The sequence below is a fragment of the Panthera tigris genome, chromosome X (assembly GCF_018350195.1).
Source record: "Panthera tigris isolate Pti1 chromosome X, P.tigris_Pti1_mat1.1, whole genome shotgun sequence".
In the NCBI taxonomy this organism is placed as follows: domain Eukaryota; kingdom Metazoa; phylum Chordata; class Mammalia; order Carnivora; family Felidae; genus Panthera; species Panthera tigris.
The window spans coordinates 114,483,431-114,511,226 of NC_056677.1; the positions used below are offsets into that span (position 1 = coordinate 114,483,431).

General features: G+C 44.6%; 1 protein-coding gene and 1 pseudogene across 1 annotated transcript in view; both read left to right on the forward strand.

The window, feature by feature from the left end:
- Positions 1 to 8,314, forward strand: part of LOC102950265 — a 32,137-nt pseudogene extending 23,823 nt beyond the window's left edge.
- Positions 8,315 to 11,312: 2,998 nt separating this feature from the next.
- The window catches only part of F9 (coagulation factor IX), a 31,168-nt gene continuing 14,684 nt past the window's right edge, over positions 11,313 to 27,796 (forward strand). The window contains exons 1-4 of the mRNA XM_007098488.3: positions 11,313 to 11,400; positions 17,449 to 17,612; positions 17,814 to 17,838; positions 22,349 to 22,462. Coding sequence (XP_007098550.1) covers positions 11,313 to 11,400; positions 17,449 to 17,612; positions 17,814 to 17,838; positions 22,349 to 22,462 — 391 coding nt within the window. The remainder of the gene's footprint in view (positions 11,401 to 17,448; positions 17,613 to 17,813; positions 17,839 to 22,348; positions 22,463 to 27,796) is intronic.

Sequence of the window (27,796 nt, forward strand, 5' to 3'; positions counted from 1 at the left end):
GTTTTGCTGATTGTTTCCTCGCTGTGCAGAAGCTCTTTATTTTGATGAGGTCCCAAATAGTTCATTTTTGCTTTTCTTTCCCTTGTCTCCAGAGACGTGTTGAGTAAGAAGTTGCTGCGGCCGAGGTCAAAGAGGTTTTTGCCTGCTTTCTCCTCGAGGATTCTGATGGCTTTCCTGTCTTATGTTTAGGTCTTTCATCCATTTTGAGTTTATTTTTGTGTCTGGTGTAAGAAAGTGGTCCATGTTCCTTCTTCTGCGTGTCGCTATCCAGTTTTCCCAGCACCACTTGCTGAAGAGACTGTGTTTATTCCATTGGATATTCTTTCCTGCTTTGTCAAAGATGAGTTGGCCATACGTTTGTGGGTCCATTTCTGGGTTCTCTATTCTGTTCCCTTGATCTGAGTGTCTGTTCTTGTACCAGCACCATACTGTCTTGATGATTACGCCTTTGTAGTACAGCTTGAAGACCATAAAGGAAGTTTTTAAAAGAGAAGCAAACGATAAAAGAATTGGATGGGAAGCAACGGATAGAAAGATGAAGCAATGGAAACAGCATACATACATATTCATTAGGCTTATCCCTCTCCTCATGAGTTTCACAAATCATGTTTGATATTTAAAACAAAAGAACTAATATCATCTATCAAGGCAATGACATTTGAAAGTGGGGAAGGAGAAGGAACCAAAATCAAGGCAAGGCTTCATACTTCATTTGAAGTATTAAAACGCCAATGCCAGTAGACTGTAATAAGTCACATATGCATATTGTGAAACCCGGAGCAACAGCTACAACAATGACACAATAAGATACACGTAAAAATTCTAAATAGGGTGCCCGGGTGGCTCAGTTGCTAAAGCATGGGACTCTTGATCCCAGGGTCATGAGTTCGAGTCCCACGTTGGGAGAAGAGTTTACTTAAAAAAAAGAAAAGAAAGGAAACATCAGAGCAAAGGAAAACCTGGCAGTAAAGAAGGACATTCAATGCTAAAAGGATTAATCCACCAGGAAATCATAAAGATCCTAAATGTGTACACCAAAAGGCAGAGCCTCAAAACACATGAAGCTAAAACTGATCAAGCTGAAAAGATTAGTTGGCAAATCCAAAATTATAGTTGAGGACTTCAACACCCACCTCCAAGCAAGCGACAGGAGTGCTAGACAAAAAATCAGCAACACAGATCACATGAACACCACACTCAACCGACAGGAGTTAACTGACATGCAAAGAACACTCCACCCAACAGCAGAATACCCAGTTTTTTCAAGAACCGTGGAATATCTACAAATATAGGCCATATTCTCGGCCATAAAACAAATTTTAAAACTTTAAATTATACAGCGTATTCTCTGACAATAATGGAATCAAGCTAGACATCAGTAAGAGAAAGCCAACAGGAAAATATCTAAACACATGAGAACCAAACAGCTCCCTTTTAAGTAAGCCGTGTGTCAAAGAGGGAGTCTCAAGGGAAATGCAAAAGTACAACAAACTGAATAAAAAAAAACATGTAACACATCAACTTGGGGGGATGCAGCCAAGGCAGTGCCAAGAGAGAAATTTATAGCAGTAATGATCACATTCCAATGAAAGATTTCAAGTAAACAATCTACTTTCCTATCTCAAGAAAACACAAGGAAGAAGAAAACAAAGCGAGCAGAAGGAAGGAAATACTAAGTATCAGAGCAGGGATCAACGAAATTAACAGCAAAACAATAGAGAAAATTAATTAAACAAAAAGGTGGTTCTTTGGAAAAATCAGTAAAGTTGATAAACCTGTAGCAACACTGAGAAGAGAAAAAGAGAAGAAACAAATCACCACTATCAGGAATAAAATAGAGTCTGCTACTACCGATCCCGCGACCGTCAAAAATAATAAGGGAACACAATACTACAAACAACTTTATGCCCATAAATTCAACAAGTTAAAGAAATAGACAAATTCCTTGAAAACAACAAACCAGCAAAACTCAAACAAGATGAGCAAGCTGAATAGCCTTACCACCACGAAAGAAACTGAATTTGTAATCAAAAAGTTCCCCAAAAAGAATTCTCCAGAACCACACTGCTTCACTGGCGAATTCTACCAAACATACAAAGAATGCATTCATGCCGGAACATAAACTGTTCCAGAACATACAAATGAGGAAGCATTTCCCAACTCATTTTAGGAGGCCATTATTACCATAAACCAAAACCAAAGTACAAAAAAAAGAAAAGACCAATATCATTAATGAAATTACATGCAAAAATCCTCAACAATAGTCAACTAAATCTATCATATGTGTATATATATATATATGTATATACATATATATATGTGTATGTACATATATATATACATATATAACATATATGTTTTATATATATAGATATATAGATATAGATATATAGATATATCTCATGACCAAGTGGGATTTTCCTAGGTATACAAGGCTGGTTCAGCATTTGATAGTCAATCACTATAATCCACATTATCAACAAGATAAAAAAGGAAAATGCTATGATCCTATCAACTGACAGAAAGTATGACAAAATCCAGTACACATTCAGGATTTAAAAAAAAAAAATCTTGGCTCAGGAAAGAGGAGTATTACCCTCAACTCAATAAAGAACATCTAGAAAAAGCCTACATCTCACATTGTACTTATTGTAGAAAGACTGAATACTTCCCCACTAGGATCAGGAATAAGACAAAGATTTTTTTTTTAATTAAAGCCTTTTCATTTTAATTTCAGTATAGTTAACATAGTGCTTTATTAGTTTCAGGTGTACAATACAGTGATTCAATAATTCTACATATTAGTCAGTGTTCATCATGATAAGCGTACTCTTTAATCCTCATCACCTATTTCACCCACCCCCCCTTCCTCCCTCTGGTAGCCATCAGTGTGTTCTCTACAGTTAACAATCTGTTTCTTGGTTTAAGATAAGGATTTTTTTTTTAATTTTTTAAAGTTTATTTATTTATTTTAATTTTTATTTATTTATATATTTTTAATAGGAAATTTATTGTCAAATTGGTTTCCATACAACACCCAGCGCTCATCCCAACAGGTGCCCTCCTCCATGCCCATCACCCACTTTCCCCTCCCTCCCAACCCTCATCAACCCTTAGTTCGTTCTCAGTTTTTAAGAGTCTCTTATGGTTTGCCTCCCTCCCTCTCTAACTTTTTTTTCCTCCTTCCCCTCCCCCATGGTCTTCTGTTAAGTTTCTCAGGATCCACATAAGAGTGAAAATATACAGTACCTGTCTATTTTTGAGAGAGAGTGAGCACACGCACAAGAGTGCATGCGAGTGACGGAGGGGCAGAGAGAAAGGGAGACAGAGAATCCCAAGCAGGCTCTGTGCTGTTAGCCCTGAGCCCAATGGGAGGCTCAAACCCATCAACTGTGAGATGATGACCCGAGCCAAAACCAAGAGTCAGATGCTTAACCCACTGAGCTACCCAGGTGCCCCAAGATAAGGATTTTTTCTCACCACTGTGATTTAACACAGTACTGAGAGTTCTAGCAATTACAGTAGGAGATATAGATACAGATATAGATATAGATATAGATATAGATGTATGTATGTATATATACATAGGCATACAGACTGGAAATGAAGAAACAAAATTATAACTCTGCAAATAATATGAAATTGCAGATTTTATCATAGAACACGTCAAGCAATCTACAAAAAGAAAAATAAACTCCTAGAACCAGGAGTGATTTCATCAAGGTCAGAAGATACAAAATTAATGTGCAAAAATAAACTGCATTCCTGTTTGCTAAGAATGAATATGCAAAGCCAGATATTAAAAATGCAATATTTAAAATTACTCTAAATAAAATGAAATACATAGATTTACACCTACCAAAACATGTACAGTTGATCCTTGACAACACGGGGCTTAGGGGAGCCAACCCTAAATAGCCAAAACAATCTTGAGAAAGAACAACAAGGCTGGAGGTATCACAATCCCAGATTTCAAGATATACTACAATGCTGTAGTAATCAAAATCCTTGTATAACTTTTGAGTCCCCCAAAACTTAACTACCAATAACCTGTTGACTGGAAGCCTTACCAACAACATAAGCAGTGGGATAACACATATTGTGTATGTTATCTTACATATTGTATTCTTACAACAAAATAAGCTAAAGGAAAGAAAATATTAATAAGCAAATCATAAAAGGGGCACCTGGGTGGCTCAGTCGGTTAAGCGTTCGACTTCAGCTCAGGTCATGATCTCACAGTCTGTGAGTTTGAGCCCCGCGTCAGGCTCTGTGCTGTCAGGTCAGAGCCTGGATGGAGCCTGCTTCAGATTCTGTGTCTCCCTCTCTCTCTGTCCCACCCCCACTCACTCTCTGTCTCTATCAAAAAAACGAATAAACGTTAAAAAAAATTTTTTTTAAATAAGCAAGTCATAAAAAAGAAAATATATTTAAAGTACTATAAAAAAAATCCACGTATAACAAAGTAGCAGAAAGAGACATTAAGAAAACACCACCATTTACAATTGCACTAAAAAGAAGAAAATACTTAGAAATAAACTTAACCAAAGAGGCGAAAGACCTGTAACTCAGAAAACTATAAAACACCGAGGAAAGAAACTGAAGATGATGCAAACAAATGGAAAGATAGTCCACCATGGATTGGAAGAATATTGGCAATTGTTAAAATGTCCATATTACCCAAACCAGTCTGCAGATTCAATGCAATCTCTATGAAAACACCAATAGCATTTTTCACCTACCTAGAACAAATAATACCAAAATTTGTATGGAACCACAAAAGATCCCAAAGAGTCAAAGCAATCTGGAGACAGAAGAACAAGGCTGGAGGTATTACACTCTCAGATTTCAAGATATACTACAAAGCTGTAGTAATCAAAACAGTATGGTCCTGGCAAAAAAAAAAACAGACACAGATCAATGGAAAAGAATAAAGAGCTTCAAAATAAACCCACAATTATATGGTCAATTAGTCTATGACAGAGGAGGGGCGCCTGGTGGCTCAGTCGGTTAAGCGTCTGACTTGGGCTCAGGTCCTGATCTCATGGTTCATGAGTTCAAGCACCACTTCAGATCCTCTGTCTTCCTCTCTCTCTACCCCTCCCCCACTCATTCTCTTTCTCTCAAAATAAATAAATAAAGTTTCTTAAAAACTACAACAGAAGAGGCAAGAATATACAATGGAGAAAAGACAGTATCTGCAATAAACTGTGCTGGGAAAACTGGACAGCTACACGTAAACGAAACTAGACCACCTTTTAACACCCTACACAAAAATAAACTCAAAATGGATTAAACACCTACAGGCACCTGAATGGCTCAGTTGGTTAAGTATCTGACTCTAGATTTTGGCTCAGGTCATGATTTCCTGGTTCATGAGTTCAGGCCCCACATCAGGCTCTGCCAGGGCAGAGCCTACTTGGGATTCTCTCTCTCGCCCTCTCTCTCTGCCCCTTCCTCCCTTCTCTGTCAAAAATAAATAAGCTTGTAAAAAAGACTTAAATGTGAGACCTGAAACCATAAGAATGCTACAAGAGAACAGTCAGTAATTTCTCTAACACTGGCCACAGCAACATTTTTCTAGATGCGTCTCCTGAGGCAAGGAAAACAAAAGCAAAATGTAATTACTGAGACTACTTCAAAATAAAAAGCTTTTGCACATCAAAGGAAACCATCAAGAAAACAAAAACTACTGACAACCTACTGAACGGGAGAGGATATTGCAAATGATGTATCCGACAAGGTGTTAATATCTATGATATATAAAGAACTTATACTCAACATGAAAAAAATCTGATTAAAAACTGGGCAGAGGACTGGAATAGACATTTTTTCAAGGAAGACGTACAGAGGGCCAACATACACGTGGAGAGATGCTCGACATCACTAATCATCAGAGAAATGCAAATCAAAAACCACAATGAGGGGCGCCTGGGTGGCTCAGTCAGTTAAGCATCCAACTCTTGATCTTAGCTCAGGTCTTGATCTCAGGGTCATGAGTTCAAGTCAGGTCATGCTGGGAGTCTACTTAGAATCTACTTAAAAAAAAAAAATGAGATATCACTTTACCTGTCTTAGAATGGCCAAAACTCAAAAAGACAAGAAACAACCAGTTTTGGCAAGGATTTAAAGGAAAAGGAACTGTTGGTGAGAATGTAGATTGACAGACTCAATATGGATAACAGTGTGGAGGACCCTCAAAAAATTAAAAACAGAAATATGATACGACCCAATAATTGCACTATTGGGTATTTACCGAAAGGAGACGAAAACACTAATTTGAAAAGGTATATGTACCCCTATGTTTACTGAAGCGTTATTTACAATAGCCAAGATACGGAAGCAATCTAAGTGTCCTTCAATAGACAAATGGATAAGGAAGATGTGGCCATCTGTATGATGGAATATGATGCCACCATAAAAAAGGATGAGATTGTGCCATTTGAGACAACATGGATGGACCTAGAGGCTATTATGCTAAATGAAATAAGTGAGACAGAGAAAGACAAATACCATATTATTTCACTCATAAGGGAAACCTAAAAAAAAAAAAAAATGAATAGACAGAAAGCAACATCAGACCTATAAATACAGAGGACAAACTGATGGTTGCCAGAGAGGAGGAGGTTTGGGGTTGGGCAAAATGGGTAAAGGAGAGTAGGAGATACAGACTTCTAGTTATGGAATGAATAAGTCATGGGAATAAAAGGCACAACGTACGGAATACAGTCAACGGTACCGTGACGGCAACATATCAGGAAATATGGTAACTTCACTTGAATTGAACACAGCATAATGTATAAACTCGTCAAATCGCTATGGCGCACACCTGAAACTAATGTAATATTGTGGGTCTACTAAAAAAAAAAATAAACTGCACATAAGCAGACCTATGCAGTTCAAAGTGTCTTGTTCAAGGATAAGTCGATATAGAAGACCTGTATGCTAACAATTACAAAATGCTGATGAAAGAAATCAAAGATCTAAAGAAATGGACATACGTGTCCATACCATGTCCAGGGGCTGGAAAACTCAACAGAGTGAAGATGTAAATTCCTCCAAATACACACACAGGTTTAATGGAATCCCTATCAAAATCCCAGCAAGAGTTTTTTGTAGCTACAGGTTATTTTTAAATGTATATAGAAAGTTATGGGCCCTAGAATAATTCAAATAATCTTGCCTCAAAATACTCAGTCTCCACTGTGAGTCACTGCAGTTTTGTGTTTCTTTTTTGTTTTTTTTTTTTTTTAACGTTTATTTATTTTTGAGACAGAGAGAGACAGAGCATGAACAGGGGAGGGGCAGAGAGAGAGGGAGACACAGAATCTGAAACGGGCTCCAGGCTCCGAGCTGTCGGCACAGAGCCCGACGCGGGGCTCGAACTCACGGACCGCGAGATCGTGACCCGAGCCGAAGTCGGCCGCTTAACCGACTGAGCCGCCCAGGAGCCCCTGCAGTTTCCTGTTTTAATAGTATGTTGGCAGAGCCCGGCGCTCGTCCCCCACCCCAGCTCTCCGCTCAGAGCCAGCCCTCTGCCATCTCCTCACGGTGCCCGTGAACCTCCCCACCGCCCCCGAAGCCACTCCAGCACCACGCAGCCACGCACCCTGTCCTTGGCCATCCTCGGCCACCGCCCTGACGACCGCCTCCCCCTCAGGGGTGTGCCAGAACTACCACCAGGACTCAGAGGCCACCCTCAACCACCACAGCAACCTGGAGCTCTACGCCTCCCCCGTCTACCTAACACGCCTTACTACTTTGACCGCAAAGGCGTGGCCTTGAAGAACTCTGCCAAACGTTTTCTTTGCCAATCGCACGCGGAGAAGGAACATGCCGAGAAACTGATGAAGCTGCAAAACCAACCAGGTGCCCGAATCTTCCTTCAGGGTATCAAGGAACCAGACCCTGATATGACTGCGAACAGAGCGTGCATTACATTTGGAGAAGAGCGTGAATCACTCACCCCCGGAACTGCACGAACTGGCCACTCATAAAAACGACCCTGTCCGAGGGACTTCACGGAGACGCATTACGTGAACGAGCAGGTGAAATTCACCGGAGAAGTCGGCGACCACATAATCAACCTGGGCGAGACGGGGGGCTCTGGAATCTGGCAGGGCCAAGTGTCTATGACAAGCACACCTTGGGAAACAGTGATAAGGAGAGCTACGCCTTACGCTGTCTTCCCATTGCCTCAAGGGTGACCTCCCAGGTCAGCGGGGCAGTGCGTGCGTATTGGGGTTACGTTTACCTTTTCTCCGAGTTGTACCAAAACATCTACTTCTTTCATTTGTACCACTCCTTGAAATAAAGTAATTTGGTAACCCCCCCCCCACCCTGCAACAAAATAATCTTGCCACACAATCCAAACGTGGGAGAAATCACTCTCCCTGATATAAAAGCTTACTAGACAGCTTTAGTAATGAAGACAGGTGGCGTTGGCAGAGGAAGGCACACATACGCCAATCAAACGGAAGAGGGAACCTAGAAATCGACCCAAAACAAGATATTCAACTGATTTGTGAAAAAAAAAAAACAACAAAACGCACAAGCAATTCAACAAGCAAAGATTCTCTTTTTAAGAAATGGTGCTAGAGGAATCAGACACCCACAGGAAAAAAAAAAAAATCAACCTAAACCTCATACATTAGAAACATTAACTCAAAATGGAACACCAGAACATTAACTCAAAGTGGAACACCAGAATAAATCTAAAGCGTAAAACTATACAATATTTTTAATGGGAAAAAAAAAAACTTCAAGATTCATGTTAGTGGAAGAGTTCTAAATGCGACACTAAAGGTATGGTCGTTAAAAAATGTTAAATTGAGCTACATCAAAATTTAAAACTTTGGCTGTGCGACTCAGTTACGAGGATGGAAAGACAAGCAACGGTCTTAGACACAGTATTTGCAAACCATGCGTCTGAGAAAGGACTCATGTTTACATTTTTTTAAAAATTGAACAAGAAATCAAACAATGAACATACATTTCACTGAAGAGGATATACAGATAGTAAGTTATAAGGTGTTCAACATCATGAACCATTAGGGAAATGCAAATTAAAACACAGTGAGCTATCACAACATGCCTATGAAAGTGTCTAAAGTAAAAAAACCAAAAAACAAAAAAAACAGTGACAATACCAAATGCTGGCAAGGATGCCCAGAAACTGGATCATTCACCCATTGTTGGTGGGAATGTAGACGTGGCACATCTATTTTGGAAAACAGTATAGCAGTTTATTTAACATTTATTTATTTTTGAGAGACAGAGAGAGACAGAGCATGAGCAGGGGAGGGGCTGAGAGGGAGGGAGACACAGAATCCGAAGCAGGCTCCAGGATCCCAGCTGTCGGTACAGGGCCCGACACAGGGCTAGAACTCAACGAATCGCGAGATCGTGACCTAGGCCGAAGTCAGCCGCTTAACTGACTGGGCCACCCAAGCGCCCCAGTGTGGCAGTGTATTTAAAAGCTTAACATTCAACTTTAGCTTAAACATACCATATGACCCAGAAATTGCATTGCTGGGCATTTATTCCAGGGAAATTAAAAAGTTACATCCGCACAGAAAACTGTACATTTAAGTTTATAGCACATTATTACGATAGCAAAACCTGGAAACAATCGAAATGTTCCTCAGTAGGTGAATAAACAATTTGTGGTACATCCACATCATGGAATACTTCTCAACGACAAAAAGGAACCGACTATTGAAACATGTAGCAACCTAGATGGATCTCAAAGGCGCTGTGCTCAATGAAAAACGCCAGTCTCAAAAGCTCACATACTCTGTGACTATTTATACAACATTCTCATTACAGAGACTGAAAACTGATTAGTGCCAGGGGTTAGGAATAATTGGGAGGAAGGAGGTGGGTGTGATTACAAAATAGTAGCACATGAGAGATCTTTGTGGTGATAGAACTGTTCTGTACCCGGACCGCAGTGGTGGTTACATAAATCTACACATGATAAAATTACGTAGAATTACACACACACATTATGCCAACATCCATTACCTGATTTTGATGTTATACTACATTTATGTGAGATATAAACATTGGGAGTAACTGGGTGAAAGGTATACGAGACCTCGCTGAACTGTTTTTACAATTTCCTGTGACCCTAAGGGTACCTGGGTGGCTCAGTCAGTTGAGCGTCTGACTTCGGCTCAGGTCGTGATCTCACAGCTGGTGGGTTCGAGCCCCGCGTCAGGCTCTGTGCTGATAGCTCGGAGCCCGGAGCCTGCTTCGGATTCTGTGTCTCCCTCTCTCTCTGCCCCTGACCCACTCATATTCTGTCTCTGTCTCTCTCAAAAATAAATAAACTTCAAAAAACATTTTTTTTAATGAAGGTAAAATGGAGACATTTTCAAACGAAAGCGGGGAAAATTCATCATAAGAAGCCCTATACTATCAAAATTGTTGGAGTATTCAAAGTGATGAAAAATTATAACTTGGATCTAAACAAAGAAATGAATTTCATAATGGTAAATATGTGGCTAAATAGAAACTACTTCTTCTCATTTTTAAATTTCTTTGAAAGGCTGACTGCTTAAAGCAGAATCATATCACGTAGAGTTTATAACATGTACAAATAAAATGTATCACAACAACAGCACAAAGAATGATAGGTAAACGTTGGTATACGTCGATGTTTTGTATTGTATGTGAAGTGGTAGGACATATTAACACAAACTATTATATACTACTACTCGTCCATCGTATCATAGAAATATGTAAGTATATATGCACACATACACACTCATACGTACGTGTGTTCTGAGTAGGGTCCTTACGTTTCACCATTTGGGTACATGGCACAAGGAAGTTGAGTCGTCGTGAGAAGGAACATACTAAGAATCTACCAAGCGGCCCAACGTATGTTGAGCAGTGAGTTTTAAGGTAGGTAACCAAATGACTTCGTTGTCTCTCTTTACTTTTAAACCATATGCCATTAGTGCTCCCTGACGAGGATAAACATGGATCCCACCGATGAAGTTTGCTGCCACGGCCACTCCAGCCATTGCACCTGCTGCACCACCCCCCCCCGACCCCATTCTAATGATGTGTCATTTCCTGCTTCAGTCTCCCATCAGCCACTGCGGTAGAAGTCCACAGAATTAGAGGTGAAGTTTAAAGATTGACACTGCCTATACTCTTCACTTAACCCAAGAAGCCACTGGAAATCGCCCAAAGACCCACTGGGGGAGACGGACACTGTTTCCCAGAAGTAAATACAGCTCAGCTTGTACTTTGGAACAATTGGTCAACCTTGCTACTTGCACAATCTGTCGGCAAAGGTTATGCAGTGCCTGAACATGATCATGGCAGAACCACCGGGCCTCATCACCATCTGCCTTTTAGGATATCTACTCGGTGCTGACTGTACAGGTTGGTTTCCTTTTTCAAGATACACTGTATGCTTGTCTTTTAGATATAGAAATGTCTGGTGCTATCTTTTCCACTAAACAGTGATTACAGGATTTGACAGCAACGTTTAAGATCCCAGTCATCAGCATGTAAGTTGGTAGGTGCCGGTTCTCTAGTAGCTGTGTCTTCTTAGCTGCGAAAACTAGATTCACAATGCCTATGGTACTTTTTTCTTTTTTAACGGACACTGGTAGGCCTATGATTTGACCAGGTAAATTTGCTTTGAAAACAGTCATCTCCTGGGTTAAAGAAAAATAAAAGTGGGAAAACGTTTTAACCAGGACACAGCAGAATATGAAACACATTAACTCTGTCATGTGGTTTGTTTTTTTTTTTTACTCACCACTTTGAGATCAAAACGGGACACATGAAAGCCACAATGGTTTTATTTACAGAAAGAGCTTGATTTTTAAGATATCTGGTACAGTTCAAAATGTTAGAACTATAAAATGCGGCAGGCTTGCGGCTTTAAATATCCATAAACGCATACACTTTCAATTTGAAGTGTTACTTAAAAGGAAGTCTTCGCTACTAAGTTGTTATTTATCCCTAAACTTTTTCATGGATTAGGAGAAATTCTTTTGTCTCTGCTTCTAAACATCTCGGAGTTAATACGGGGGGAAACCCAATACTCACTTGAGCAAAACGAGTCCAAGGCTGACATAAGGAGTGGGAACAGAGTGAATGCGATGCATATCGCTTGGTTTTTTCACAACTTCAGTGACTTTTTAAATTTTTTTTAATGTCTATTTACTTTTGAGAGAGAGACAGACAGATAGAGATTGCGTGCAAGCAGGGGAGGGACAGAGAGAGAGGGAGCCCAGAATCGGAAGCAGGCTCTAGGCTCCGAGCTGCCAGCACAGAGCCCGACGCGGGACCCGAACTCATGGACCGTGAGATCATGACCTGAGCCGAAGTCACCCAGACTGAGCCACCCAGGCGCCCCTCAACTTCAGTGACTTTATGCACTTCCCAAAGGCAGGCACACAGGGGAGGAATTACCCCATTTAGGCAAACGGCGTGTTCTCACAGGAAGCATTTATCACCCTTACTTGTCAACCCACTATAATCAAATCTAGCAGCTGACAGTGCCGGGATCAGGGTGCCAACCCCAAGGGTCCCCGGAAAGCAGACTGGCCCCGTGCTTCCCACTCCAGACATGATGGCACACTGAAATGCAGAAATGATGGTACGAGAAGGCAAAGGTTAAATCAAACTGGCAAAGTGGGTACGGTGAAGAAATTTAGCTGGAAAATTCACCAAGTGGGACATAAGGCTAAGTCTTTACACGTAGCTCATCAGTGTGAGATCTAGGACCACAGAAGATCCAAGCCCTTCCTTCAAGATAAGTGGTGAGATGACGGAGGTTTCTGGAAGGCTACTGCTCCCTTGAAGACCTCAGATATTGGGGGAGAAAAAAGGATAGGTATGGAGCGGGGACGGGGAGTAGGATTTCAGAGCTGGGGAAATAATGGCTAGAAGAGATAAACCTGAAGAGAGGCTAAATATATGACCGTCAAACAATTGTGTAGAAAGGCAGTGTGATTCTGGAGTCACTGCAGTCAGAGATAACAGGCCCTGGAGGAGAGAGCCGAGGGAATTTCCCAAAGGATGGACAGTTCTAATGCAGCGCTCTCTTCTGCTGTTAAGCGGTCACTGGCTTCTAAGAGCTGTTTCTATGAATGACTTATGGAGATGTTACATTTTCATGGCTGCTGCCATTAGGCATTATTTGCATCAGTTTAGAATTTTGAAATCAAACCCGTTCTGCAGAACTAATTCGATTTTGTAACGTATACGGACTGAAGGGGTCTTCAATTCAGAACGAATGCATGAAATGAAAGAAAGAAAGAAAGACAGCCTCGGTCCGTATGCTTTGCAGAACTTCACAAGACTGAGTGACCACGGTGCCAGGTGCTGGGGTGAGGTATTAGGGGCGCAGGGATCATCTGGACTCTCTCTTTGACCTGAAGTATCGTGAGGTCAGGTGAGAGATTTCAATGTAACGTGACAACATGTGTACCAGGAGCACAAAGGGATATATTAACTGGGGAAACACTCGGCACAGAGACAGTATTTGGGGCTGGGTCTTAAAAGAGGAGTAGGTTCACTGTCCTTTAATGTCTGATCTAGGGCATCCTACGCGAAGAGACTCACTCCCGTGCAAAGATCCCGATCCACAAAGAATGTGAGGTCTTTCAGGAACTCAGGGTGTTTTGAATATTAAATATGACAAGCGAGGTAGGATAGCTAGACAGGGTCAGGTCACCAGATAACAAAGGCCTGAAACTAAGGAGTTTGGACAACAGAGCCCAACTGTCGGGTCAACGGACGTGGAAACGTGAATGGCGCTGATGATGGCTGATCTAGAATGCTCGGTCTGGCAACATTTTTATCATTTTTTTCTTATTGCATTTTTTATTTTCATTCCCGTGTAGTTAACATAGAGCGTTACATTAGTTTCAGGTGTACAATATAGTGATTCAGCAATTCTATACATTACTTGGTGCTCACCGCGACAAGGGCGCTCTTTAGGCGCCATCACCTATCATGAGTCTGGCAACATTCTAGTGAACTGTTGGAGGAAGGGGTGGCGAGACATGGGGTGACCGTCTTGAGGCCACTGCAATCATCCTGGGAAGGCATGAGGGGCCGGAGCCTGGACATTAGTTGTGCAGAGAAGAAGGAAAGGGAATCAAGTGACATCCAGGACGTAGAAAGGACAGGGCTTTTACCCCTCTGGCTATGGAAGGGGAACAGGTTCAGACAAGTGTGGAGTACACATCTGGGGCGTCTGATGTGATTCCAGGACACGGAGCGGTACCTCCGAGCGTGGACCGGGCAGTCTGACTGCCAAAGTCTAAACCCTGGTTCTGACACTTCAGTGTGTTACCCGGGGCCAATTACTTAAACCTCTGTGAACCTCCATTTTCCTCCTTTACAAAAATGAGATGTCGGGATCAATCTCATGGGGCTGCTGTGACGATGGAATGAAATGATGGCTGCAAAGCACAGAGCATCACGTCCAGCACTGCAGAAGCATTAGATAATCATCAGCTCCGACTCGTCGCATGACAATGTACAGTTAGGGAGCTGGGAAGATGATCTGGAATTCAGAAGATATATCTGACTAGAGATGGCTATTTGGAGCCCACCGTTGTCGGGGCGCCTGGGTGGCTCACGCGGTTAAGCGTCCGACTTCGGCTCAGGTCACGATCTCGCGGTCCGTGAGTTCGAGCCCCGCGTCGGGCTCTGTGCTGATGGCTCAGGGCCTGGAGCCTGCTTCGGATTCTGTGTCTCCCCTTCTCTCTGCCCCTCTCAGGCTCATGCTCTGTTTCTCAATAATAAATAAACATCAAAAAAAATTAAAATGCAAAAAAAAAACCCAAAAAACGGAGCCCACCGTCGTAGAAACCGCACTTACAACCGTGTGTGAGGATCCAGGGAGGGAGCACGGATAATGTGGTATCGAGCACAGTGCCTGACTGCGGTGAGTGCTCAGAAAACGGTGTTGAGGGGCGCCTGGGGGGCTCAGTCGGTTAAGTAGCCGGCTCTCGGTTTCAGCTCAGGTCATGATCTCATAGTTCGTAGCTTCGAGCCCCACGTCGGGCTCCACGCTAAAAGCACGGGACCTACTTGGGAGTCTCTCTCTCGCTCGCTCTCAAAATAAATAAACTTTAAAAAAAGAAAAAGAAAATAGTGTTGAAAGAGTCAGGGCTGGACTAGGGTGAGGCAATCAAGGCACACAGAGCATAAATGTACTTGCACGCACCGAGAGAGAGTGTCTCCTTAAGTTCTATGCCCCAGATGCCTCGGGTACCTGGTAGAGTCGAATGGCATGAAAAGCGCAGGGCAGGAACCTGGGAGAACTCGGACATTAAGGGGCAGGCAGGCAAAGGGGAGTGAATTGATTCGAGTGGTGGATGAGTAACAGGAGTTACAGCAAAGAGAAGAACCAGAATGGGGTGGCCTCGTGGAAAGAGAACCGCGAAGTAAGAGAGACGAAGCATTAGAAATGTTACGGGGGGGTCAAGAAATGCGTGGACTCAAAGTTACCCTTCAGGAGGTCACCGCCGATCCCGACAGGAGTCATTTCAGGATACGCATGGGAGCAAAGAAGGGAAAGAGCCCCAGAAAAGGGCACCAAGGAGCTACAAAGGGAATTGAGAAACAGGAAGGCAGGCCAGCACGAGAGGAGCGGGGAGAAAGAGGGCAGAGCCCGCGTCCGCCACGTGCTGTGCACGCGTATCCGCTCACCCATCCCGGTCCCACAACACCGTGAGCTCAATGTTCCTATCGTACGACTGCCGTACCCATTTTGCACTTGGCCGAGGTAAAGCTTCGGCGCTCACGTCACTCGCCTGGCGTCCCCCCGGCCGACGGGTGGTCGACACGGGACTCACATCCGGGTGGGTCGGACCTGGCTGCAAACCCCTGTTTCTCCGCCCGGCCCAGGCTGAAATTGGACGCAGACCCAGAGGCCATGGTAGGGGAGCCCGGGGCCAAGCAAACGGATCGCCAGGCAGAGAGGAGGGCCCACTGGGCAAGGCTGGGTGGCGGCAGCGCGTGGCTTTCTCCCACGGCGCCCGGGCTGCCTCGGAGGGCAAGACGGGCAGGTGGCCGCACTGATCTGGCGGCGGGGAACCGCAGGATCCCGCGGCACGGAAGAGGGAGCGAAGGGAACCGAGAAAGTTGGCAAGGGTTGGAGAGGAAGAGTCTGCTGCATCCAGGAAAACAAGCGACGCCCCAGAGGACTCGCAGAGCCACAGAAAAAGCGAGGTTGCCGAGGGACTAGAAGTGTCCGTAAAGTGACCAGCTGCAGGGAAACTAAGGGAATATGGTTTAGTTGGTTTTTCTTTCTCTTTCTCTTTCTTTCTTTCTTTCGTTCGTTCGTTCTTTTTTTCTTTGAATTCATGAGCAAGCAGTCCCAAAATGCCTGGAAAGTTCATCTTGTAAGCACTTGGTCCTGTTGACATGGGATGGGTCCCTCGAAGAAAGGAACAACTCCGGCAACTTCTCGAGTTCCTGTTATTAATAATAGACATGGAGGGGCACCTGGGTGGCTCAGTCGGTTAAGCATCTGATTCCGGCTCCGGTCGTGATGGCACGGTTTGGGAGTCGGAGCCCGGCATCGGGCTCCGTGCTCACAGCACAGAGCCTGCTTGGGATGCTGTCTCTCCTTCCCTCCCTGCCCCTCCCCTGCTCACACCTTATCTCACTCTCAAAATAAATAAATAAACTTTAAAAAAAAATGATAGAGATGGATATGTTTTCTATATCTATCTAGAGAGACAGAGACAAAGAGACAGAGAGAGAGAGTGAGTGAGTGAGTGAGTGTGGGGAGGGAGGGACGGAAGGAGACAAATAGGTTAGAGACCTCAGTCCTCCAGAGTTCAGGACTGCCCCACAGGCAGGCACATCCTGAATCCCAGAGACAGACTTGTCACTGTAATTCCCGTAACACGTGCCAACCGATGGTGTTGTGAGTCTGGAAATAAACAAATTAGTGCAATGGTTTTTCTTTAACATCTAGTGAGAGACACTGGGGTTGCACGTGCAGCGGGCCCACAATCAGGCTTCTGTTTTTCCCAGAGAAATTTGCTGCAGAGTCATTTGGGCAACCGCATCCTGAAACCACAGCCCGGCCAGGGTGATGGATCACCTTGCGCAGATCTGCAATTAGCTATTTTCAAATGATGACAAAGTGTGAAGTTAACTGCTTATTTGAGAACTTTCTTTTTTCATCCAAAGTAAATCCAAATACAATTGAAAACCTGACCGTTCATTACTGGAGCTCTCTTGACTAAAAGCCAAATTGAATTTTAATTCCTAAAGCTCCGTGTGTATACGGTGCTGTGAGGACATCATAGATTTTTGGCTCTAGGCCCCAAAGATAAATTGGCTTTGGGATTCCTTGGATTAAAAACAAAGCCCTTCTTCAGAGGTGTATTTAATTTTCACGATGTTTTCTTTTTCCTAAAGCTAAAGAACAGTTCTTTTAAATTGCAGTTTTTCTTGATCATGAAGATGCCACGAAAGTTCTGAGCCGGCCCAAGAGGTATAATTCAGGCAAACTGGAAGAGTTTGTTCAAGGGAACCTTGAGAGAGAATGTATGGAAGAAAAGTGTAGCTTTGAAGAAGCACGAGAAGTTTTTGAAAACACTGAAAAAACCGTGAGTATTTTCCACGTAACATACTTCAGATGCTAAGAACAGAAAACCTAAAAAGAAAAAGAAGAAGAAAAAAAAGAACCGTCTCTCTGAAATTTTTAAATAGCTACACACATAGATGTATGACAAATGTTACAGAAGGGAAGCAATCAAATCCAAAACATTTTAAGTACTGCCATTAACTTGTCCTCTTTTTCTTTATAGACTGAATTTTGGAAGCAGTATGTCGGTAAGCAATTAATTTTTTCCTCTGGCTGGGACACGAAACATTTGAGAACTACGTTTCTTTTCTCTGTGTAAACAGACAGTATATTAGACTCCGTCCAAAGGGTCCGACTCTTTTACTCAAGACCCAACGGTGATTCGTGACAGGTTTATGCCAGCATGGGAGGGATCAGCTGGCAGATAAGCTCACTCCTCCCCAGGGCTTTCAAAACATGGCGGCCGGAAGGAGGAAACTCAGGTTCCTGTGTCTGGGGACTGAATCAGAGTTCGCAGTCTTCAGCAGAGAATGTGAGAATGCTGACGGACTGAGATGTGTATTGTCTAGTACAAGTCCTCCTCCTTGTGATGGCCCCCAAGGCTCCCCGTGATGGTCCCGGCCCTCCCTTTCCACTGGCCCTGGGACCCTCTCCTCCTGCTCACCTCCTCACACACAGTGGGAAGTAGGGGGGAGAGGGGGGTGTTCCCCAGCCATCCTGGCCTCCCTGCGGCTCCCTGCACACCCCGGAAATGCTGCGGGAATGCTTTGGCTTTGGCCTTTGATCCGGCTGTTCCTTTACGGTGCCAGGTTCTCTTCCGCCAGGTTCCCCTAGGGGCGCTCCCTCCCCTCTTTCGGCTCTTCACGCAAGCGTCGCCATCTCCATGAAGCCCACCCTGATCATCTATTAGTATTTCAGCTGCCTCCCCATAACCCCATCACCTAGCAACCGCATCCGGCTCTATTATTTTTCGTAGTGCTTTTCACCATCTGAGGTAACATATAATGTTCTTATTTGTGCCACTTATTATCTATTTTCCCCACCTCGTGAGAATGTAAGCTTCCCGTTGGCGGGGGCGTCCAAGTGTTTTGTTTACTGACGTACTCCCGGTACAGAAGCGCTGAGTAAATATTTGTTGAATGGGTCGACCAAAAAGAGGAAAAGCCAAACTTTCGTGACAACTAAGCTTCGCAAACTCACGTAGAATCCGGCAGCAGGATTCTGAGGCAGCGTGAGCCCCACAGGTTGGCGTATCTGTCTGCACGGATAAAACCTAGAGAGCAAATTCGCGGAGTTTCCAACACTTTGAGATCTAGTTCTATTTTCCAGTTGCTATTCTGGGGACACTGTTAGACTTATTCATAGGCTGGTAACTCATAATGTCTCCGCTTTTGTTTTTATTTTTTTAAGATGATTTTCTAAGTAGTCTCTACACCCGACATGGGGCTTGAACCCACAACCCTGAGATCAAGGGACACGTGATCTAACTGGCTGAGCCAGCCAGGTGCCCCGTCCACTTTTGTTTTTAAATTGTGAGGAAGGACGGACGAGGTGCACTCTATTACATTCGCTTTGCCTTTCCTTGTTAGTAATGAATGCGACCGTGGCAATTCTCTCCTCAGGTAATTCCCCTGCAGTTAGCGCAAAGAAGTCTTTTTATTCTCCGTTTCTATTATATTTACAACTTTAAATCTTGTGATACATTTTTATTTTTTTCAAGATTCTATTCTTAAGTAATCTCTACAACCCAGCGTGAGGCTCGAACCCACAACCCGGAGATCAAGAGTCGCATGCTCCACTGACTTGAGCCAGCCAAGTGCCCCTTGGGACATGTAGTTTTTTAAGTTTATTTATCTATTTTGAGAGAGACAGAGCGAGCGCTGAAGGGGCAGAGAGGGGGAGAAAGAGAGAATCCCGAGCAGGCTCTGCGCTGTCAGCGCAGAGCCTGACGTGGGGCTTGGACGCACACGCCATGAGATCTGAGTCGAAACCAAGAGTCAGACACTTCACCGACTGAGCCACCAGGTGCCCTGTGAGAAATTTTTAAAGCAAATCAATTTCTACTTCCCTCCCCCCCCGCCAAACCCCTGGCTGTACTTAAACCCCCACGACCGCTTCTTCGCTCACCCCACCCCCCAGCAGGGTTGGCCCAAACCTCGCAAGCACCGCACCGCATTTTGAAGCCGGGCCCCTGCCTTCTAGGCCACAGGCCGCACTGTTTACTGTATCTGGGGCCAAGATTATCTCGGAAACATCAGAGGCGCGACTCTGTCCCTACCGCTCTGTCCGCCAAAAACAAGAACAAAAAAGCAAAAAGAAAACCAAAACGCCATGCCTAAGTCTTTCGCTTGCAGCAAGAAACAGCCGATGCTATTTCTCACCGGGCGGGCTTTTACAGGCTGCGGGGCGCAGGGCCCTCACTCGCCTGCTTTATTCTCTGCTATCAACTCACCCCGGACAGGGCCCGGTTGGAGCAGAAAGATGTCCGAGCACATTAGCTAGCGTGGGTCAAGCACTGTGGGCGCCTCACACCGACCCTGTGAGCAAAGCAGTATTCGCCTCATTTTACGGAGGACGCTGAGGCTTAGGGAGGCTAAGAGACTTGCCTAAAGGTCACCCAGCTGGGGCGGGGGTGGGCACAGAGCCCGGAAAAGAACCCAAATTCCCTAACGTGCAAGCCCTTCTCTTTCGCAATCACCCCTCCCGGCCTTGAACTCTGAATGCAGTTATTCATTAAACCACCACCTAGTAGCCTTAAACGGGAATCTGTCGCTTGGCAAGATCTTGTCCCGTGTTGTCTTTGACCCCTGCCGTCCGTGGCTTTGCCCGAGCCCAGGGTACACGCAGGCCAGCACCCGAAGGAGGACTAAATGCAGGATAAAATGACACTCGGTTTAAAGATATGTCTCAGCAAATGAGTTGCTGCGTCGCTGGCTGCAAGCCCAGACCCTTTCAGTGAAACATCCTAAATAATTCAGACCCGTTGGTCTGTAATATAAAGCGCAAACGTAGCTCGTTTTTTAGACCGGTTCGAACATCAATAATAATAACCCAGAGATAACGTATTTTGTTTTCAGAGCATTGGAACAAATTGAACTAGCTGTGCAAAAGCACATTGGATCAAGGGGCAGAGGGGACAAGGTCTAATCTTTACGGCAAGCAGCCTTCCCAGAGAAGGGACTATTTCTGAGAAAGGGAGAGGAACCCCGGGTCGACGGGACCCGGATACACAGTGACTGGGAGCACGACAGATGCGCCGCCATCCTCCCTAGGGCAGGCACACGGACAGGCTAGGTGGCAGGGAGTTTGGCTCTTGAGTATGACTGACAACGAGAAATGCCTCTTTTGCTGCCCTCTTCTTCTTTCTTTCATTCTGATGTCAGCTTTTACCTCTTCCTCTTGCAGATCTAGCTCCTATTGTTTTCTTCCGGGCTGTTTCTCTTAGCTCAAAGCGTGTACCCGTCTCCCCTCTGGTTCTATTCATCCCTTTCTCCCGAAGCTTCCTTAGAAGTGTGGATGGAGCCAGAGCGTTCAGAAACCAGACTGAAAGGCTCCCTTCTCATCCTGACCCTTCCCCTCTTGCCGATTCTTTCCTCCTGTTTTCTTTCCACCGGTGTCTTCAAAGGCTCTCGAGGACTCTGGGAAGGTACAAACTTCAGGAAGGGTGGACAGGACACACAGCCCATCGCTACATAAATAAAGCAGATCTTCAGCTCTTTTCAGACCTTTTCGTTTTTAATTCTTTGTATTAAAAGTTGTTTCTCACCTGAAACCGATAGGATGCTCTATGTCGACTGACTGAGATTAAAATAGAAACTTAAAAATTTGGTTTTAGGGGCACCTGGGTGGCTCAGTCGGTCGAGCGTCCGACTTCGGCTCAGGTCATGATCTCGCGGCTCGTGGGTTCGAGCCCCGCGTCGGGCTCTGTGCTGACAGCTTGGAGCCTGGAGACTGCTTCGGGTTCTGTGTCTCCCTCTCTCTCTGCCCCTCCCCTAACTTGTGCTCTGTCTCTATCAAGAATAAATAAACGTAATAAAAAATATTTTTTTAATTTGTTTTTAAATGTAAAGAATTACCACTTTAAAAAACTTAAAAAGAGATAAATAAATAAAAGCTGCTTCTCACTTGACCTAGACCGTTTGGGACCACTTCACAGACAGCAGAATATCTTTAAGCAGCGAGAGATGCTCCCGGCATCTCTTCCAAGGTTTTGAACCACTACTGCCTGCTACAATTTTTTACAAAAAGTGAAATGACAACACAAGGAAGTAGATGCATTTGCTCCAAGCTTAGGCTGCCGGTTCCTTGAGTGCAAATGCCATATGCTACCATGCTCGGCGTGTTCGGCAAGACCTTTGATAGTGGGCCCTGAATGACACAGAGATAATAATGGTTGAAGTGATGTCACTTGACTTAGAATTCACTTGCCATCGTTCTACAAGAAAGGAATGAAAACCCTTCTCTCTCTATGCTCGCACAGTCCGTTTCTAACCTCAGACCTTCTTCCCCCTCTTCCTCGTCCCTTGGGTTGCATCAACTACGAGCACGGCTGCCCCAGAGCAATTTCCTAGCACGGTATTAGCCGGGGAACCTTTGTTTGGGTTGTTTTTAGAAACTCAGGAAGACAGGGTCATCCCACAAGGAGCAGCATCAGCAGTCCTGACCCTAGAATCAGGCTCCCCTCCCCACGAGTCTGTACAAGGAGGCATTCTACGCGGTTCACGTGCTAACGCAACTTTATCTTAACCTATCTCAAAGATGGAGATCAATGTGAGTCCAATCCCTGTTTGAATGGCGGCATATGCAAGGATGACATTAATTCCTATGAATGCTGGTGTCAGACTGGATTTGAAGGGAAGAACTGTGAGTTAGGTAAGTAACTTTTTTCTTAACGTTTATTTATTTTTGAGAGAGACACACAGACAGAACGCGAGCAGGGAGGGGCAGAGAGAGAGGGAGACACAGAATCCGAAGCAGGATCCGGGCTCTGAGCTGGCAGCACAGAGCCCGGCGCGGGGCTCGAACCCACGCACGAGCTATGAGATCACGACCGGAACCGAAGTCACACGCTTAACTGACTGAGCCACCCAGGCGCCCTGGTAAGTAACTCTTTTTTGATTACTCATGGTTCCATGTTTGCCTGTGGAACCAGATGAAACTGGAAAATGTAATATTTATGTAGAAGTTTCTCTGAAAAACGTGCTCTTTTTGCAGTAAAGAACTAGACACCGTGCTGTACTGCAAGCACATCTCTAGAACTCACTCAGCTTGCAGAACTCCAACTTCATACCCACTGAACAGCAGCTCCCCATTTTCCCCTTCCCTCAGCGCCTGGCAGGCACAATTGTAGTCTCCGTTTGTGTTTGACTATTTTTAGACACCTCAGATAAGTAGAATCAGGCAGTATTTGTCCTTCTGTGACTGGCCTCTTTCATTTAGCATAATGTCCTCCGGGTTCATCCATGCTGTCGCATAGGACAGGGTTTCCTTTTTTAAAAAGGCCGAATAATATTCCAGGGTATGAGTCATATACTTCCAAACCTTATAAACATTCAGTTTGTCTGTAGTCACAGTTTCTCGGACGAGCTCAAGAAACTACGGCAAGAGCAATAATATTTGGTAGCTAATCTTATGTGGTCATGATGCTCCCCCCTTGCTATTATCCCTCAATGCAACCATATGCGGTCAGTCCCATTATTATCCCCATTCTATGCAGATGAGGAAACTACGGCTCAAACGGCTCAAAATCATAGAGGCAATAAATGGTTGTTGAGCCAGAACTTGAACTTCAGTTTGACCAAAACCCATGCTTCTAACTACTGTCCACAAAACGCAAAGAAAACCGAACCCATAAAATTGTTTGCGCTCATGACTAAACTGTTATCAACAGAGGCCGCGGCAGTCGATTAAGTACAGAATTGAGATACGGGGAGGCCAATTCTCCCTAAAACAGGCGCTTTTTGGCACACACGAACCGCTTCGCATGTTACATTTGTTGACAAAAATCAGAGCTCGCTCCCGAATCTGACCACATGGATCACACTCAAAGAGTTACATAGCAAACCTATGAGCACTGCGCATCTTTCCTCCTTGTAGTCTAGAATTTTTTTCTTTTTTCTTTTTTTTTTTTTGCTGAGGTTTTGGCAACTGGAGCATTAAATCCCAAAGTCCTCTCCTACTTGCTTATTATCTCTGGATGCAAGATTACTGGTATTATGGTTGTGAAAGACAGACCACGCTAATGACAGATCCTCTTTCTACTCTGAAACTCTGGAAGAATGGAGATGCAATCCTAGGGAAAGAATTTAACAGCACAGCCTACGTGACTAGGGGCAAAGAGCAGAAAATTAGCAGGAGTCTATTAAGACTTTCTAGCCATCCACCTGCCAGACAGATGAAAAAGGTATAAAACAAAATGAAAGTCACCAGCTGCAATTGTCCTGCAGAGAAAGGAAAGAAAAAAAAAGTCGCCTGTAATGTCGTTTAGGAATCTTTTCAGCACTACAGAGAACTCCAGTGATCATCTTCCTTTGAGAGCTAGAAGATAAAAAAGAAAAGAAGATAAGAAAAGGAAAAGGTGGCCGGGCAAAAACATGTGAGAAGAAAAGAGTGGATGCAGGCGGACAGCCCTGGCTTGGACCCCCACCCCTCAGATTTCCCAGCGTGGGGGCAAAGCCTCCCGATCCCTGTGGGTGTGGTTCACGATCTCAGCAGCGCTTTCATTGGGAAGGTTCTAATTTCAAATTCAGACTTACCTAGATAAATCTGATCCTGCTATTGTGGAAACGTACGGAAATCTTTGCAGTAGTTACTCATTATCAGCTTAAATAATATAACCATTGGAGCTGAGGGAATGAATGACTCAATTAGTCTCTGTTAAAAATGAAGGGCACACTGTAGTAAAGTATAATTGAAAATAGTGGTTAGTGAGGTGCCTGGCTGGCCCCGTCAGTAGAGCATGCAACTTTTGGTCTTGAGTTCCAACCCCACGTTGGGCCAAGAGCTTACTTTAGAAAGTAAAATAAAATAAAATAAAATAAAATAAAATAAAATAAAATAAGGAGCAATTTGAAAAAAATAGCATCTAGCGTTAGGTGTCCCTAAATGTCTTTAGTTTAAAATAAAGACACTTTAGGGGCGCCTGGGTGGCTTAGTCGGTTGAGCATCCGACTCTTGGTTTCGGCTCCGGTCACGATCTCACAGTTCGTGAGTCCGAGCCCCATATCAGACTCTGCGCTGACGGTGCAAAGCCTGCTTGGGATTCTCTCTCTCCCCCTTTCCCAAGCTCACTCGCTCACTCTCTCTCTCACTCAAAATAAATAATAAACTTAAAAATAAAATAAAACAAAACAAAGACGGTTTAGTGGAGGAGAATCACCCCGAGGAATGTAAACGTAAGCACAAAACTTCTGTAACACGTTCCATCGCCTGCGTGAAGCTAACGGGCCACACAGCAGAAGTGCTAAGTCTACAGCTGCCACCGTCTCAGGCCTCAGGTCCCCCACATTCTGCTTTGGTCACAGCTCTGCAGCTGTACCACCTCTGGCCCCTAGGGAGCCTCGATCTCCTCCAGCGTGCCTGATCAAGGTCTAGAAAAATCCTCTCAGCGCAGTCGGTTCAGAAACAAAGTGGGGATCCCCTCAAAAATCTCTATCTCGGACACCGGAGGAAAGCAAAAGCATTTACAAACTCCCATTTAAGCTGTCACTTCAAACTGATCCACAGACTGACCTCAAAGGCTGCTAAGTGGCACAGTTTATAAGAGAACCGAGGCCCCGAGTTTCTTGCCTCACCCTTGTCTCCAGAGGGGGGAAAAGGGAGATTTCCATTGTCAAGATCATGTTACTTGCTTTGTCCCTTGTTCATCAGGCTCCTCTCCAGAGAAAGGAGTACAAACATTTAGGGCATGCTTTCTAGTTAAAAGAATAACAATTAATTGGCTGTTGTGTCCCTTTGGTTAGAATAATGACCACCATATGTCCCCATTTACACATTACATCTGAGGCCTTTCCAGATAGATCAAGGTGTGTAAGAACTTGGGTCACTCTTGTCCCCTCTAAAGAGTGTAAGAGGCATCCACCTACAGTAAGCAAGGATGGAGAGGAAAACAAAATCACAAGCAACATAAACACTTTTTTCACTCTGGGAACACATCATAGATACCACACTCTCATTTACTGAGTATTTCTGTGGGATGGAGAAAACACCTTGAGTTTAGCTGAATAAGAGCATATGCTATGGTAACCTTGTGAAATAGAACATCTTTTGTCCAAGCTTTGGTTTCACAAGAGTGAATATATGAGGGGGGATGGCGGCAGAGTAAAAGAAAGCCGAACAGGATAACTTTGGCAGTAGGCGTGAGGAAAATTAGAAAGAGGCCTTCGTGCTACCATGAAGTGAAAAGAACAGATGAGTTGAGAGGCTCAACAGATAGTCTAGAGGCACAGAGACCAGCCTCGGGACCAGGGAGAACCCATACCCAACACAGTGCCTGACATCTAAATGCTCAATAAAGCACTGATGAATGAGCCCCATAGTAACGGTTCCTTAGATCCTGGGCTAGGGACGTCTCCACTGGAACTCCTTGAGCTATTATTCTATTTCCAGAATCTTGAGTCCTTTACCTGAGAGCAAAAGACTGCCGATTGGACAGCACCACTCCCCACTGCACATACAACCCAAGCCATGAAGAAAAATGGCAGATGAGGAAAACGGTAGACAGGTCTAATCACTTAGCCAAGGACACAGAAGCAGAATTGGGAAAACCACACAGAGTTCATTCATTCCCGTTGTGCGGGGTCCGAACCAAACTAGGCCACAGCACCTACCACCTACCTCTGTTGACTTACCCCAATGTCATATTGACTGAACACTTTCTACAGGTGGTATTTGACTTGGCTGAACACTTTAGTATTGCTTTGTAGCAACAAAATGATAGCCAAAAACATGAAAAGGGCCAGGGATGCAATCACCACAAGTGAGGAGAAAGGTCTTTGAAAACTAAATACAAAGGACCAAGTGCCATCTTTTTGGATCATGCACTTAGTGGATTATTGGCAGCAAAGGTTAAAGCTCAAGCTGGTTCCTTTGCCTCCCTGGCAACAGCTGATTTGCCTCCCCTTAATTCCTGTTTAGGCTCCACACCCAATGTGGAGCCCAACACAGGGCTTGAACTCATGACCCTGAAATCAAGACCCGAGCTGAGATCGAGAGTCAGACACTCAACCGACTGAGCCACCCAGGCGCCCCTGCCTCCCCTTAATTCCTTAAGTGTCAGGAAGGAACACGAGCAAATTATTACGTTAACCTATGCTAGCCATGTAAAATAAATTTGAAAATTTACATCTGTCACTCAAGAATCCATAATATACTCCAAAACCATATAGTCACTCTACTAGACTGGATTCTTCCAGAAAAAAAAAAAAAGAGTCTGTGACTCAAGCTTACTTATTAGGGTGTGCAATCCTAGAGAACAAGAGTAAGGGATGGGGGGTGGGGGGGTGAGGCAGGGAGGAAAGGAGAACCAATAATAGAAAGGGTCATCCCTCCTCATCTGCAACTGATTACTGGATCTCTTGGGACAGTTTTCCAAGGAGCCACAGAACTGGCCTCAGCCTAGTCCATCTGAGAGGGGAGAAGACGGGAGTTTGCCCATCAGCACCTGTCTCCCAGTGGTCAAAAGTTTAGTCGAGGGGGTGTTAACTCCCCCCACATCTCCAGGCTGTACGTGCTGGGGCACCTGGAGAGGTCATACAGCATCCCGTGCCTCGGCCTCAACAGGGAAGAGCCGAGGTAAGAGGGAGAGGCCCGTAGTGCAGCTATGAGCCCAGGCAATTCAAGGCTGCACCCGTGTGAGGTCAGGGGAAGTCAAGGCAGAGCTGACGGCCTCAGTGCTGGGAAAGGACACCCATGAGGCTGAGAGGAAGGAAGGTGGTACACAGGAGGCGTCTAGTATAGTCCCTCGCCTTCAAACTTTCCAGGGTCTAACTGTACCCACAAGTGAGCGTTTCTGTTGTACGTGGCTGAGCAGGTAGGGAAGCGGGAAGGCATCTCCTAGTCAGCGTGTTCCTGGGCTGCTCTAGAGACAGAAATAGGCCCAAGGGCAGAGCCCGCGTGTCTGAACTCAGCGGGTTTCGGCTAGCCAGCCCTGAACCATGCTACTTTCGGTGGTCGAGATCGCATAAAAGAAACCAAGGGAAGCGCAGT